This window comes from Hydra vulgaris, chromosome 13 (genome assembly GCF_038396675.1).
Source record: "Hydra vulgaris chromosome 13, alternate assembly HydraT2T_AEP".
Taxonomy (NCBI): domain Eukaryota; kingdom Metazoa; phylum Cnidaria; class Hydrozoa; order Anthoathecata; family Hydridae; genus Hydra; species Hydra vulgaris.
The window spans coordinates 55,815,001-55,833,140 of NC_088932.1; the positions used below are offsets into that span (position 1 = coordinate 55,815,001).

Consider the following 18,140-nt stretch of genomic DNA (forward strand, 5'->3'; position numbering starts at 1 on the left):
AATTTTGCTCAATGAATTTGTTTGACTTTCTTAATCTACCAACAGGATTCTTGACATTGTCTCCAGAAACTTGGGCTGTTCGTGATGACTACATGGCTGCATGTCAGAAAATGTGCCATGAAAGTGGTTAATCAAGTCATTTAGATTAGCCACTGACTTTAATGAAGTTTTAATAAAAAATGACACTCAATATCTCTACCAAGTAGTTAAGTATCATAGGAAACATTTTTCAACTGAAACTACAAAGAGACAAAATATCATATAAGAGAGCAATAATCATCCCAAAAACAACAGTTGAAAAAACTAAAAAAATGCTTAAAAATAAGAAGCTTTTTTTAATATTTAGAATATCCTTTTTTTAATGTTGAGAAAAGAAATTAAAAATGTAACTGTATACTTTTTTTATTGAACCTCGCCAAATAAGAGGGTGTGCTGTATCAAATTCAAAAAAACTTTTTTAATGCCAACCTAATATACATATATATATATATATATATATATATGTATATATATATATATATATATATATATATATATATATATATATATATATATATATATGTATATACATATGTAATGTATATATATGTATATTAGGGCGGGTCATACTTTTTTTTTTTAGAGTTGCTAACCTGGCTATGGTCTAAAAAGTTGCTCTAGGTGCTACTTATTGTAAAAAGGCCAAAAATATTTAAAACAGCAGGTGTCTTGTACTTGCAACTTTACCGCAAAGATTTACCCTTTAATGGCTTATAGCTAAAAATATAAGAAATTCATCAAGCACTTAATATGATACAGACGCCATATCCATGGCTAGCGCAAAAAAGTATTTTTGGGGGGGTTTTATAAGCATTTTTTGCTTACTATAAAAAAAAGTTAAAAAAAAAGATGCACCCCCTTAATTGCGGCCCTGTCAACGATAAGGGGGTGTTATCGACGTCGAAACATAAAATTCACTTAAATGGTGAAGTTCTAGATATTATTAGTTCAATGAAACAATATAATCAAACGTAATTTACAAAAAGTCTGATTTACAGCTAACACTAGGTAGTTCTGTTCTTGATGCAGTACACTGTAAAATCATTCCATGTCGCGATTCATGCCCAAAAACGGTTGAGCTTGCTGCAGAGATATCTTGGATAGCACGCTCAACTGCCTGAGAGTGACAGGGTATACCAAAAATGAAATCAAACTGACAGTGTTGAAGTTTTTCACTTTCAATAGCTGCTAGCAACGGCGGTGGTGTGATGTTAGCTGTAGTCCAGTCAATCATATCAACGTAAGTCAAAGCATTGGCGTTTAGCTTGATACTTGACTTATCAAAAACACGCACAGAAGAACTACACGAAGTACTTCTCAAATTAATTATTTTTTCACAACAGAAATGTCGCACAGAATCATCATTGTCACAAACACCAGAAAAAAGAATGTTTTCGGAGTGGGCAAAGTAGTTGTTGTTCTGCAACACAGGCTCTAATATTTTTCAATCTTCTGCTCCAAGCTCATGACACTGCTTCAGCAAGTAAAAAAAGTTCTTTGCACCATCAGCGCAAGAAGGATGGCTCTTGATATTGAACCATGAAGGAGCGTAAACATTTACTATAAAGCGTACAATTTTGTATAGTGATGGGGAACAGACTTCTTTTGACATATACAATCTCAAAGTTCTGTTGGCTTTTGTCAGCCACCTAGCATGGTTTAAATTTCCTGGCATTGCGTTCTGTAAAGACCTAATTTCATCACTATTTGTATAACCTTGCTGCACTGCTAAGCATGCTCTAAGAAGATATATTTGATCTGTACTTAGACTGTTCTTAACCTCATCATTAATCTCAACCACTTTTCCTAACATAGCTTTAAACTTTGAAATTGGTAAATCCTTGGGGTCAAAGTCTAGCGCACTCATAATACACCACTGGAACTACTAGGACCTCTTGTACATCCTCCATCAATAGCAGAAATGTATTTCCGAAATGGTAGTTCATTAGCATGCAACAGGCAAACAAGCCATTGCAGTGGTCTTGCAACGCCTTTCTCTAATTTTCGAATCACACCATTTCGTTTGCCTGTATTGGTTACTGTACCGTCACAAACAACTGCTAGTAGCGTACTTGCTGAATTTGTATTTGCAATTATCGATAATATCTCATTTGCAACGTCAACTGCTTTACCTGTTTCTGGCATTACATGATCAATGTAGTTTAGGGTGGCCCTAAAAACAACTTTTTTGAAAAAAATCTGCTCCCACCCCTTAAATGTGTTCTATATAATACGAAAACACTAGGTTTAAATTTTTTTTGAAAAAAACATATTTATAGAGGTCCCCCAAGACCCTTTAATATTTAACGGGTCCCTAATATTTTCAAAAAAAAAGTTTTTCAAAAATAGGTCAACCTGGTACTCAAATGAAGCGCAATTATATAAAAATTTCAAAAATAATATTCATTTTGAAAAATAAATTTGAAGTTTAAACTTATTTATCACAATTATCATGAAAAATTCACTTATTTCATTTTTTGCTAAAAAACAAGATTTTTACGTAGTAAAACCTAAAATAACTATATTATTTCAAAATGAATGTTATTTTTGAAATTTTTATTTAATTTCGCTTTATTTGAGTACCAGGTTGACATATTTTCGAGAAACTTTTTTTTTTTAAATATTAGGGACCCGTTAAATATTAAAGGGTTTTGGGGGACCTCTAAAAATATTTTTTATTCAACAAAATTTTAAACCTAGTGTTTTTGTATTATATAGAACACATTTAAAGGGTGGGAGCAGATTTTTTTCAAAAAAATTGTTTTTAGGGACACCCTAATGTAGTTATTGTTTGGAAATGATACAGTAACATAATGTTCTTCCTTTATGCTTCTACGTATACCAGACTTCTCAACAAAAGTTAAGTCTTTCTTCCCATCAAATCCAATACAAATTAGTTCTTGCATCTCGGCAGCATGCTTTGAAACTTGTTTCTGCTGCCAAAGACCTCTCTGACGTCTAAGTTTTGCAGGATCTATTGCAGTTTCTGCCGACAATAGCTTTATATCTTTTAGCACTGCATTCACTACAAGACAAGCTTCTCTGTTACTAATCTTGCATCTGTCCAAAGCTTTGCACAACTCTGGATATTGTTTCATGTTTCTGGGTGCTGCAACACCATCATCAGATTCACCACTGGAAATTTCATAATCAAGAACTTCATCACCCATGTTTAGTTGAAGTTCTACGTCCTCACCACCATCATCATCAGCATCATCACTCATGTTGTTGTAGATATAATTTATTTTTGTCTCATATTTTATTTTCTGATTGCGCTCAAATTTTAAACGTTTGACTGCTCTCATTTCTTTCTTCTGCAACATACCTGTAGCTTTTATATCTATAGCACCTATATACATTTTCCTTTCAGTTTTTTGGTCCAACCAGAAAGACCATTCTGTTGGAGGTATTTTATGCGACAGTGGACAAATACAATGTGAATTCTCTTGTATACCGCTGTCAACACATTTACAAGTACATATATCAAATACAGTTTGTAATGATTTCAAACAGTCTTGGTAGTTGATGGATGTCTTCTTAGAACTGGGATATTTAGCAAGACCCTTAACTTTATCAATCAATTTCTTTATACGATTGACTACACTCTTTGTGTCAATTACTGGCATACTCGCAGAGTTGTAGATACTTACAACTTCATGTGCTACAGCTGTCACTCTCTTCTGCATACAATCATATTTATTGTGCTTTAAGTAGTAGTCATACAGTCTGTAAACATCACTAGATGTAGGAAGTTGATTTTTTTTTATAACTGCAGGCTGCCCCAGAACTGAGTGTTTAGTCCCAAGTCTTGTACTGACGGACGCCATTTATTAGAACTCAATACAATGGAAACCAACTTGTCCAAACAATATCATATAACAATTAGAAAAGATTGATTATAAACAACTGATTGAAATAAACCCTGTTGTAGCAAGAATCAATTACCACTTTTTTTAAACAATCTAAAATATAAAACAGAACATGTTAAACACATATATTACCGTAATACAGGGTTTGATGAGGGTAAATTTACGATATGCTAGGATTACTTTTGGTTGAGTTAAGGTAATGTATGATTAATTTATGGTTACTTAGACTTATCTAATCTCATTTCATGTACCAGCGAATGTAATATAAACTAAACGCAGTGAACACTAATAAGAATATGCCTTTATAAAATTGATATACGTTTTCACATTATTTCCACATTTTCAACTACAAGTTGCAAGTACTTACTGAGCTTAAAATTTAAAAAATCTTATGGTCCCTAGATTTTGGACCAATAGAACAACTTTTTATGCTATAGCCACACAAAAAAAAAAGTATGACCTGCCTTAATGTATATATATATATATATGTAATATATATGTATATATATATATATATGTATATATATATATATATATGTATAAATGTGTGTGTGTGTGTGTGTGTGTGTGTATATATATATATATATATATATATATATATATATATATATATATATATATATATATATATATATATATATATATATATATATATATATATATATATATACATGTAACAATTTTGTTTCACACTTTAACACCCACACTTTAACTTTTTAAGTTGTACTTGTTGTAATTCATTTTGTTAAAACATTTGTTTTTGGTAATATGAATAATTTTTTTATTAGTTCTATGAGCTTTGTTTTCTATTAGTTTTATGAGCTACTGTTTTTGGAAAATATGTTTGATTTTTAGCCTGAAAGTGACAGAATATCTGAAGTTATTAAAAATCTGACCAAGCAATTCAACAGTCTCACTAGAGATGCCAGTGAATTTTTAAATGAGAAGAACCAACACAAAGGAAACATTGAAAGTATTGAAATTTTTTTTCTTTTTGAAACAAAATCTATGACAAACTTAAATGCAGTAGTGATGGAGGACGAGGCAATAAGTAAGGGAGAAGTTTGAAGTGTGATACCCACTAAGACCTTAATTTTTTTTTCATTTTAATTCATCTCCCCAAGGCCGTGAAGGCCACTACAGTCAAGGAGGCTACATTAGTTGTGGTTACAACCCTCTCTCAACTCTATAACTCCAAAACACAACATTGATGAACAAGGCCGCTGCGCGGAGAAACAAGTTGAGCACCGTACTACCAGGGACATGATGGGGATTGAACTCTGAACTCCTCGCTTATGAGGCGAGTGCTCTACCACTACACCACTACCCTATCATAGTATATAATATAGTATAGTATTAATATGAAATAGTATTGCGCTTAACTTGTAGACTTGTGTTTCAGAGTTAAGAGAGGTTTATAACAACAGTTAAGAGAGGGCAACATAACAATTAAAAAAAAATTACTAAAACTAAACCCGAAAAAAAAAAAAAAACTTATTATGATTGGAGGAAAATGAAAATTAAGTTTGATTTAATTTATTGATTTTTTCAAATTTTAAATTTACCTTCCTAAGGCTCTAGAGGTAGCTGCTACAGTCAAGCAGGCTACTAATTTTTTTTTTTTTTTTTGCTAATTTTTTTTTATTTGCAACTCTCTCTCTAGACAACTCCAAATCGCTAACCTTTTTAACGAAAGTTGATAAAGTTTGTTTTAAAAATTATAGAAAGTTTAATTTTAAATTATTAAGTTATAATTTTACTTTTAATTTTTTATAAAAATGTATTGAGTTAGCAGCAACATTTAGAGATTTTTTTTAGCGATAAATTTTAATGTTTGAATTATTTTGTTTTGATTATACTAATGTTAATCAAAATTTTTTTTCTATTTATTACCTGAATTGCAAACCTTTGAAATTTTTACTTCTTTGCTTCTTTAACACTAACTGGTGTTTAAATACTAAATTGTTTTATTTTTGAAAATTTCCATTATTTTAATTTAAGATGCAACAGAGCAATTAAAAAAGTTAGAAAGTGCAGATAATTTGAAGCTTGAATCTCTTCGACGATTTGACAGAGGTTGCTATGATGCTGTGTTGTGGTTGCGCAGCAATCAAGACAAGTTTTCTGGAAAGATTTATGAGCCTATCATGACTCAGGTATTTTTCAATTTCTTCAGTTAAAAAAAATTGTATGTCTTTAATTCAATTTTTTTTATTTTAATGTTTTTATCAAATATCCAAATGTTAACTAGATAAGTTAAACAAATTCAAGAAATTATTTTAAATATATATTGCTCTATTTTATACCAAATAGAAATAACTTTTTTGAAATCATTTGTTTAAAAGTCATAGTATTGAAAATCCCATTTTTCATCAACTGTTTAATTAGGCATGTTACAACCTGTTTAGAGTTTTCTTTGTGTAACACTATAGTTTCATATTTTTTGTTGCTTTAATACAATATTATATATAAAATGTTCTTCTCCACATGTTTTATCATAACTTAACTTTACTATCCTTTAGTCTAAAGACTATTTAGCTAAACCTTTGATTAAAAATTTTAAAACTTAAGATTTTAAAACTTAAGATTTTAAAACTTAAGATTTTAAAACTTAAGATTTTGAAACTTAAGATTTTAAAACTTAAGATTTTAAAACTTAAGATTTTAAAACTTATGATTTTAAAACTTAAGATTTTAAAACTTAAGATTTTAAAACTTAAGATTTTAAAACTTAAGATTTTAAAACTTAAGATTTTGAAACTTAAGATTTTAAAACTTAAGATTTTAAAACTTAAGATTTTAAAACTTAAGATTTTAAAACTTAAGATTTTAAAACTTAAGATTTTAAAACTTAAGATTTTAAAACTTAAGATTTTAAAGCTTAAGATTTTAAAGCTTATGCTAAAATTTTGAGTAAAGAAACTATAAGAAACAATGAAATAAAAAAAAACACAAACAAAAAAAAGTAAGTTTTAGAGCTGTTATTAGGAGATAGCAATAAGAGATTCAAAGCCATAAGCATAGAAGCAGAAATCCATGAATAGAATCTAAAACAGAGGTAGTCAACCTTCTCATATATGCTTATCTTTAAACAATTTATAATGTAGAGTTACAGAAAATTAAGGCATACAGATACAATATTTTAGTACACTAGAAAAATATCTATAACAACTTACGACATCATAACAAAGTACTTTATCTACACTGTATCACATATCCTCTACTTGTAAGATAATGATACAATAAATCATATAATTCTATATTAATTTATTAATATATAGAAATATAAATTCTATTGTAAGTAAGTGTAACTAGCTAATTGAATTATTAATGGGAGTTTAATGCTGCAAATGATGATGCTGATGGAACATGGTTGAAGGTTGATGCTACAAAGTCAGATATTTAATACCGGGTTCTATTTTGATAAGAAATAGATGGTCTCCATTTTTTTTAGAAATATTCAAATGTTTTTTTTTTTTTGGTTTGTAATATAGTTAGCAGCAATAAAGCCTGATTCTACTAGATATGAGGAAAGGAAAGCTATCAATAAATTGAATATCTGTTTCCACATATTCAGATGTAAGATGGGCATTTTATATTTTGACATAAGTTTTCATATACACTATTATGGTAGATGAAGTTCTATTTATTTTCTTCATTATTTTTTCATATCTTTAAATCATTTTTTAATTTAAGTTAATTAAGGTGGCTACTGAACTTTTCGATATCCTCTGGAGTTACATAATCTTTTACAGATGATTCAGGAAAAGGAAACTGATAAAATTCTCTATTTAATAGATTATGACAGAAAAGTTCAAGTTTGTCAATAAATAATTACACAATACTTTGGCAACTTTTAAGTGTTTTATTAGTGTCTTGAAGTTATAAATTAATATCATTAAATATCTTGAAAATATCTGTCAAATAAAACACATATTTTTTGACAATTGTTAATTATTAGCAGAGAGCGGTTTTATTGTTACTTTCAAAAAATTTTATTATACAAAGTGGTTTAAACATGTACCCTTCGAAAACATGTTATTTTATTATACAAAATGGTACCCTTCGAAAACATGTATCCTTCGAAAGCATGTACCCTTCGAAAGCATGTACCCTTCGAAAGCCATGAAACTTTTGTGTTCAAAAGTAATTTTATAAAATCTTTATTATTATCCTTACACACCTGCTAAAACATTCTATCATTTCTGAAATCTATCAAAGCTGAAACATTCATTTCTGAGATTTTATTTATTACCAACTCGAATTACTTAATAATGAATGAAGACTTTAATCTAAAATTTTTCCAACAAGTTGTCTGTGCACCACACAAGGAATACATGAAACTCTTGGTACTTCAGCCTTCAAAAATGCAACAAATTTATTATAACAACCTACCTAGTGCTCCATCTGTAGCACAAGCTGTAAAATTATTCAAAGGAATATTATTTTTTGTAAAGTATGATTTCACAGTAATAAATGATCCAATTGTATCTGTATTAGCATTGTTTTTAATTCTTAAGCTGGCCAATATTTTTATTATCTTGATGCATGACTCTGGGGATTATTGAAGGTTTCAATTTAATTTTTTTCCAATGTTATAACTTTTACCACTTCTTGCAATTAATTGCCATATGCGCTAAGTTGTATCTCTCTTTTGTGCATTTTAATTTTGCGATTAAATCAACCTGTTTTAAATGATGCAACAATTGTTGACTGAATTAGGAATTTTTTATGTGATTCTTGAAATATTAAATTGGCTAATCTTTATCATTTGGATGTTTTGTAGGCAGATGTTCTTGCTTGGCTTCATTGCCACATTTTATGGTATTTTATTACATAGTAAACATATTGAGTTCAATATGTTTACTATGTAATAAAATACCATAAAATGTGTCAACTTCAAATATTCCAGTGAATAGCCACAAGTGTATTTCTTTATTTGGGTCATTCTGTAAAGTTTTTATATAAAATAAAAATGTAAACATGGTTTAACTAATTGATTATTTATTTATAAATTCTATGTTACAAATTATAAATATTTTTTATTTACTGATGAATAAGTATTGAACCATTTTTAGGAAAATCAATGTGCTTTTCATTTGTATACTGTTGTTCTGGCCACTATCACAATTAAATAAAAGCAACCATATTTAATGCTGTTTTTTTAATTAGAAAAATTTGTAAACATTTAAAACAAAAACAAAATTTCCACAACCAACCAATAAATCCTTACCACTTCTTTTTATAAGTCTTGCATTCCTACATCTTTTTATGAGTCTTGCATTCCTACATGGAGCTGGAGTTGCCAATTATATTTTTTTAGATGTTGTTGTAGAAATTTGTTAGTTAACAATACTATTACCAACCGAGTTTGCTTTTTCCATGTAAATATACTATAAAACTTGACTGTTCTTCAAAACTTTTGTTCCAATATGTTAAGGGGACTGGCTACTTTTTTTTTTTTAATGGATGCTGTTAATGCTGTCAATTTTTGTTTATCTTCTAAAACTTTACCTGACTTATACAATCCTTTGACTTTAATAAGACTCCAGCAGTAAAGTATCTACATTTGAAACTGATGTTTTATTAACAATCCCAAAATCTTTATCATTTTCATTATCACTCAAGATTTTTATATAAATCTTTTATAAACGATTGTTTTACAAGTAATTCAAGATCATTCCTGCTAAGTTTTTAAGATTAAATAGATTCATTACTTGGGTATATGATTGTTTATAACAAGCTCCATAACTATTAACAAAGCAACAACTGATTTAGTTATTTTATAAAACTATAAGGACAATTTAAATGACATCACTATTCTGTGATGAAAATAGCAAGTAACAAATTAATAAGTTAACAAAATATGGCAAAATATTTTGTAATATTTTGACTTGAAACATAATTGTATTTAGTTCAATATCAAAATGCATTTGCTGACTTTTTTTTTAAATTTATTTTAGAAAAATTGAAAAACCAAAACACCAATAACTCCTCAATAAAACTTAAAGCCAAAACAACATTGGTTTGTAAAGTAAACCTTTAAAATAATCAAAACCAAAAATTTTCTCTTTCAGATATTTTCTAGAGCTATAGTTGTTGATATCTATTTTTATTGTTATTAGTAATTGAATTTTATGAATCTTAAAATAAACAATATTCTAATGATTTGAGAGATATAAACTAAACAAACTTCAAGTTGCTATACATCTAGAAAAGATTGGAATTTTTTGAAAAAAAATCACAAACTTTCCTAACTTATATCTTTAGATATTTGTGCTCGATTTCTGCAAATTTTGTGATGTATAGTGCAGCCCATTGTTTTTTGAAAATTTATTACTCAGCTTTCATTCATTAGTTCAGCTTGGTCAAATACTTACACACCAATTCAGTTATTTAGAATTCAAATCAGGTTTAAATTTTCTGTTCTTCTTTTGAATAATTCTTAGGTGGTAAAGCTTAGCACTAATCCATCATGAAACTCTTTGTTACCATTGTTTGCCCAACCTTTTGTACTAATGTGGTTTTAGATGGCTATTTCCCTTCATACATCTGCCAATATTGATTTTTATAAAGATTTTAATGACTAGAAGAATTAACTTGGACAAAAATACTTCTGATATTTTGATATTATTTTATATTGATCAGTCAGCTCTCTGACTGATCAATATAAAACAAATTATGTAACTGAAACCACACCCAAGTAAGCGTTAGAAAAAAGTATGTTAGCCATGCCTAATCCTAAATCAGGAAAAACTCTTTCTGATGTAACAGTTCAACTGGTCAAGTCTATTTATGAAAATGATGAGCAGCTGTATAATGTCTGATAAAAAGCACTATGTAAGTTTAAGGAAAAATATCCACATGCAAAAACATTTACTCTTATGTAATTTTAAAATGTAATTGTTTGTTGCTTTTAAAACCAACAACCCAGAAACAAAAAATTTAAGGTTTTGTATGTCACCAAATGGTGTTTGGTGCTTCAGCAACACATTCTGTGTATGTTGGTGCTTCAGGAACATTCTGTATGTGTCTACTGCTCATCAGTATTTAAACTGTTTTTGCATCCTCTTGGTGTGACATACAAAGAATTTTTACCTTTTATTGTCTGTGATATGACTAATAAAGGCTGTACTATGTTGAAATGTGAAAGATGCTTAGCAGTTATGAATGCATTGGTTGAAAATCTTAATGATTTAATTAGTGAATTTGATGATGATAGTGAGGTAGAATTCAATCAGCAGACAACAACAAATAGGTCAAACTTAATACATAACAAAGAGCCAATGCTTGAACACATAGAACTAGCGTGTAAAAAACTGACAAAATTTGCACAGCACTTGTAGCAGCAAACCTGAGTTCAAGAAAGGAAGATGTGAATGATGTAATGGCAGTATTATTGGGTGATTTTTCAGAAAACTATAATTTCGCAGTTTAGAACAAAGTACAAAGGTTTTATTGAACAAAATTAGAATGAACACTCTGTGTAAATCCTGTGATTATTTGTTTCAAAAAAGAAAGTGTTTTTAAGCTATGCAGTGTTGATGAAGAATTTACTTTAATTCGCAACTATAGAAACATCAAAGCAACAACTGTAAACTTAGTAACAGGTGATCATGGCTGTGTTTCTTAAAAGCAAAAGTGGTGGGTTGGAGTCATTGAAGACATTATCCTAGAAGAAATAGATTTGCTTGTCAAACTTATGTGTCAAAATGGTCCTGTGCAGTTGTTTAAATGGCTACCAGTGGATTGCTGATGCTTGAATCCAGATGTCGTCATCATTTGTAAAGTCTAAGTGCCAACTACAAAAACAGGACTTAGCTACTGTTAATTCAAAGACGACTTTGAATTAACATAAAATTGTTTTCCTAAGGAAATGAACATTTTTATATTTAAACTAATTTCAAGTTTACTGATTTTGATATGTAAATCCATACATTTTTAAAATCTTTATTTTTGTTTAGAATTTATATATGAAGTAAATGTAAAACATGTGAAATCACTCAAATTGATTATTTCTTTTCAAAATGTTCTTTAATACCTTTTAATTTTGTTGTAAATAACATAAAAAATAATAAAGTTCACTAAACTGTTATTTTCTAATTTATTTGATGGATAAAAATTTGATGCATATTTCTGTTTTTCTGAAGCCTAAATTCAATTTAATAGTAATTTAATCATATAGACCAATAAAGAACAAACATTTCTAGTAAATTTTGTAGAAAAGATCAGATAAAAAAAATCCCTTAAAAAAAAAAATTTGAAAATAGCGTAAACAATTTGTGATGAAAATTAGTTTTTTATAATAAAAGTTTTAGATGCAGAATACATTATTTTTACAATTATGTTGTATTAAAATGAATTAAAATGGAAAGTGCTTTGCACTCTATATGCAGTTCTAAATTATGTTGTTTTTCTGCTATTGTTAATCTAAGAAGTAACCAAAGAATTCAAATTGCCTCAACAATGTGCCCCAAAAACTGCAAGCAAATCAGCAGCAATCTATTCCTTATATTTGTGTTTCAAATAAAATTAATTTAATTATTAAACCATAAATTTAATTCCACTAATTTAACATAATTTATGCTATTTATAGTATTTTATCATAATCATTTTATAATTATACAATAAAAATATTTTAGTTTAATACTAAAAATTTTTTTTTTACTATTTTTATAATTTTTTTTTTTTTTTAATATCTTTACTCTCCTAGGCCTATTCTAAAGTCAAATTTCTTTTTAAATTAAATCTCTTCCAACCCTTTAACTCATTAAATATGCATTTTGATAAAAATGTGTAAAAAAACAAGATCAAGCGTAACTAATTAAGCTTGGTCTTATATAGCACAACACCACTAATTCAACCATACAAACACATAGTAAATAAAAGTAAATAAGATGCATTTGTTTACTTTTAATTGTTTTATTATTGATAATTTATTACTAATAAGGATATTATGAGTTTAAATCAAGTTAACATTTTATTTTAAATGTAATATATAATAAAAGTTTAAATCAAATTAATATTTAACCTTAGATCAATATGAAGAATATGAAAGATGCTGTTTATTTGGAGTCTACTATAAGTTTTAACGATTTCAAATCATTTGTTTGTGAAAATAGAAAAGATCAAGCATTATTCTCTGATTTAGTAAGTATTTTTATTTTATTATTATATATCATTATTTATATTATTGCACATTTTTTATTTCAATTGTCAAGATTTTTTCCAATTGACAAGATTTATGTCAAGTCTTGTTTTTAATAAGTAATGAAAAATATTAAAAAAAAAAAAAAGGTTACTCAAACAATTAATTTGTTCTAAAATCTTTCTAAAAACTTTCTAGACTTTTTTTTATTAATAAGAACAATTAAAATATTTTATTGTTATATGTTTTATCATGATAAATTTTAAAAATTACAAAAAAAATTTTATTTATTATGACAAGCCTAAATAACATAAAATAATAATAAATAACAAAATAAACTCTTTAAACAAAGATGGTCAGAAACTGTATAAGAAAGATCAATTATTCAAAATGGGATGAAATGCTTTAGTTTTAGCTGTGAGTAAAAAGAAACTTGGAACTGCTGAAAAAAGCTGCTGATACATATGACATATTTAAGTTAGCTCTACATTGCCATATTGTTATTATTATTATGAAGCCAGTGCATCAAAAATGTTGCCAAATAGTTTCAGGATATATTTTGTGTGATTTATGTTGTTTGTAATATTTTTTGTTAAATTTTAAATTTAGTAGTTACCAATTTAATAATATATACCAGTTTTGTCCTACTTAATTTTTAGAACAATTTTTTAAGTTTGTTTGTTCAAGAGTATTTTATAATAAAACAAAAAAAGTTTTTTAATTTTATTTTAGTTGTTATTTCTTTTTTTGTGATGTATGGGCGTGTAGTTTGTATGTTATTTTTTTGAGAACTTAATGTCTGAACATGTTTAAATGATAAAATGCCTTTATTTTTTATCATTTTTAAAGCTTTACAATTAATAAATAACTTTTAAACTCGTTTTGTTTTGCCCCATCCACTTAAAAACATTTTTGCTAGTCTAGAGTTTGTTACTTTGTTTGTTGCAGCTTATTTTTAGAAGTTTTCTTTTGTTTTTTCATTTTCTTATATCAATGAATTTTAGGAAGTTTATAAAAAACAATGTTAACTATGATTACTTAATCTCACATTTGTTTCTTAAGTGTCTGTGTATGTCCCACTTTACCCTATATCAGGCCTTGTTTTAAATAACGAATGCTTAATGCATGATGTGACGTCATATAATTCTCTTTATTTTTATTATTGACATCAAAACTACCGCAATATAATAAATTTCCGCAAAAAGCAATCATAAAAAAAATAACTCAATTAACAAAAAACAATAAAGAAAATGTTATATTGGAATGTTTATTTTCTTTAAACTTTTTAAATTATTATTAAATAATTAAAGAAATATTAAATTTTTTTAAATTTAATATTTCTTTAAATTTTAAATTTAAAAAAATCAAATTTTTTTTTCTCAACATTAACATATGCATTAAAAAATTATTTTATTATTTAAAATATGATTTTTTTTATTATTATATCTTAGTTTTTAATTTCTGCTTTGCTATTAAAAAACAATTTTTATTTTTAAAAAGTTAGGGAGTAAAAAATTAAAAAATTAAAATTTTATTTATTTACATTACCAGTGATTTGTATTTGTTAACAGCAAGTTTTGTACGTTCAAAACATATGTATTCTGCAAATTTTTGATGCAGCCTTAGAATTCATCTACAATTTTTAGTAAAAGAAAAAAAAAATAGTATAGGACAGAATGGCAAAAAATATTGCAATAAAAATGAGCTCTTTATTTTTTCAAAAAAAAAGGAAAATTAAAAATTGAACAATATTTATTAATATTTTAAAATAAAATTGACAGTTAAGTTCTACTCAAGCATAAACTTTAATTTTATTATCTATATAAACTTATATATATATATATATATATATATATATATATATATATATATATATATATATGTATATATATGTATGTATGTATGTATATATATATATATATATATATATATATATATATTTATATATATTTATATTTATATACATTTATATACAATATTATACAATATATATTTTCTATCAGTTAATTATTTCACGAAGAGTGTCTGTTAAGATATCATCTTCGCTATCAATATCACTATCTGTGTCATCTGTATCGCTTGTTTCAATTATTTGATCAAAGTCTACTAAACTATAGTATATTATATAAATAATATAAGGTAAAGATCGGTTTGTGTGCTAACTTTTTTGGAAAGTCTGAATATTACACATACCTTTAACATATTAAAAATTAAAAGAATAATTTAAATAACTTGTTAATCAATTTTTTTTTTTAAGCTTTAAGGATTTTTTGTTCACTTTTTGAATAGCGCATAAACTGTTAATTATGTAAAGCTGCTGTTAAAAATAAATACATTTTGAATAAATAAATATTTTATATAAGTATGACATTGCAAGACCTTATTTTTATTATATATTTTGTATTGGTTTGCTTCAAGCGTGTTTTCGTTCAATATTTGCGCTTTTCAAGCACAACAATCAATCATTACCATAAAACAAAATAAAAATAACATAAACAGCGATAATATAAAATATAATTTTTTTGTTTTTTGTTATTCACTTGTTTTTACTGTTCAATAGAGGTTTTCGGAATTTCTTTTTATTGCTATAAAAACTTGTATAAATAAATATACTTGGGCTTGCTAAGTAAAAAATGATACATAAAAAAATTTATCGCAACATTTGGTTATAAATATTTCTTTTATGGTTTTCTTTTAAGTTTCATTTAGTAACTTAGTAAACAAAGCAAAAATTGAATAAACTTGTTTTTTGTTACTAATAACAATAAACAATTTTATTATTAATTTTTTATAAAATTTGTCATTATTTATCCAAATATATAGTATACTATATATTTTGATTAAAAAAAAGGTTAATAAAGCTTAAGTTTTTTCATTAGTAAATAGCGCATATATCCAACATAATTGTCATTCAAACTTTTTTACATAATCGTCAAAGTGGTTTTTTGTAACATTAATTACTTCTTTTATGTAACCGCTTAATAGAGCAATTTAAAAGTTAAAAAAATATCAAAGCTGCTTCATGTAAATTGCTCTAGGCGTACGTAATTCGTACATAAACTGCTGGCAACTTAACGCTTTAAAACAAGCGCTGCTATATATATATATACATCTTGCATGGCCGCTTTTCATTTTTGCCATTAAATGTAAACTTAATTATTATTTTAAAAAATAATAATTTACAAGACCAGAAAAAGGGCAGGCGTTGTGATGTTAACAACAAAAAAATGTCTTTCTATGTTGCAAGAAATGGAGTTTTTAAAAAAATAACAGAAGAGCTTTTAGAGTTTCAATCTAACTACTTTTTGCAAAAAAGTCTACCACAAGTTCTACAATCTGTACAACACCAGAACCATCAAGATAATATCATTTAATATATTCATTTAAAAACAGTTATGATGCCTATGTGAAAACAATATGAAACTTTATATACAGTTCAGCTGTTATAGTTGACCATATTCATTTGGTCAGCTCCGTTTTATGCCACAGCTCAATCTTATTATTATTATTGTTATTATTATTATTATTATTATTATTATTATTATTATTATTATTATTATTATTATTATTATATATGTATATATATATATATATATATATATATATATATATATATATATATATATATATATATATATATATATATATATATATATATATATATATACATATATATATATCAATGAAAAAAATATAAAATTTACTTTTATATTTTTTTAGATGAAAGATGTTCTTCACTTAGATATTCCTAGTGTGTGTCCTCCTCATGATAGCATGGATTCCTTTGCTCCTAAAATTCCACTACAAGATTTAAGGTACGTTTAAAATAGTTTTTCAAGTTTATGTCAAATTTTCTTTAATTTTTAATAATAAATATTTTGTTTATTATTTATTTTATTTTTTTTAATTTTTACTTTTTTAATTTTTATTAAATGGGCCTTAAACCATTTGATTTAGACCCATTTATAAGTTTCCATAATGATAAAGTAATACATAAATGACCAATTTCTTTTAAATATGACCTTATAAAAAAGTCAAAACAAGTTTTTACAACCTGATGTTTTTTTATTTGTGTTAACTTGTTTTGCAGAATAGTTCTGAGTATTTTAATGTGACACTAACACTAGTAAGATTATCATCCACTACCACTAGTAAGCTTCCAAGTTTTATGGCTCCTACTCTTACTCGCAATATAGTAGGGGGAGAGGGGGTCCAAAATTAACTTTTTTCAGACGTTTTGTAGTTACTTTGTTTTACCACTTACTTTTTACCACACCACATTACCACTTTTTCTTAATTAATTTTTCATGCTGATCTCGAATTTCACAATGTTTTTACTTCATTATCAATATTTAGCTTTCTACTTCAATTTTAATAAAAATGATTATTTTGCCAAAGCAAAAAAGTCCATAAAGATTTAAGCGCGAAAGCGCTGGCAAATGGGAGAAAACCGATATATATATGTGTGTGTGTGTGTGTATATATATATATATATATATATATATATATATATATATATATATATATATATATATATATATATATATATATATATATATATATATATAATTTTGGATGCTGCTCCTAAAAAACAAATTGAAAATTAAAGAAGCCCTCATAGTAAATTGGAAAATCCATCTTTAAGTAAACAAACTGCTCATTATAATATAAATTTGTCAATCCATGCTTTTTTCAATATAATCTTTATTTTATTTACATATTATTTTAATGCTGTTTACGGTGTCGTAATTTGTATTATGATTTTTAATGGTTTGAAACAATTCTATTTGTCTGTTAATTTTTCTCTGTAATGTCTTCAAATTTTTGAAGACATTACACAAAAAACCATAACAATTCAATATTATATATAAACATGATACAAGAAAATTTCTGAAATTTGCAGAGTTTTAAAGCCAAACTTCTTAGTTGTTTGTTCATTTAAGACATGTTCACTTAAAAAAATTGAAATATTAAAGGCTACTTAAAATTTAATTATATGGGAAACTGGAAATATTTAGTTGTATGTGTCTTACATCCCATATGTTTAGATCAAAGATCAAAGTGCCTGATAAACTGAAACAAGC

The 18,140-nt window shown here is 26.4% G+C and overlaps 1 protein-coding gene across 3 annotated transcripts in view; it reads left to right on the forward strand.

The window, feature by feature from the left end:
- Nucleotides 1–18,140, forward strand: part of LOC100203090 (structural maintenance of chromosomes protein 5) — a 120,000-nt gene that overhangs the window by 68,940 nt on the left and 32,920 nt on the right. For all 3 annotated transcript variants that reach the window (XM_065817022.1, XM_065817023.1, XM_065817021.1), the window contains exons 15-18: nucleotides 4,764–4,881; nucleotides 5,910–6,064; nucleotides 12,945–13,058; nucleotides 16,777–16,871. In XM_065817022.1, coding sequence (XP_065673094.1) covers nucleotides 4,764–4,881; nucleotides 5,910–6,064; nucleotides 12,945–13,058; nucleotides 16,777–16,871 — 482 coding nt within the window. The remainder of the gene's footprint in view (nucleotides 1–4,763; nucleotides 4,882–5,909; nucleotides 6,065–12,944; nucleotides 13,059–16,776; nucleotides 16,872–18,140) is intronic.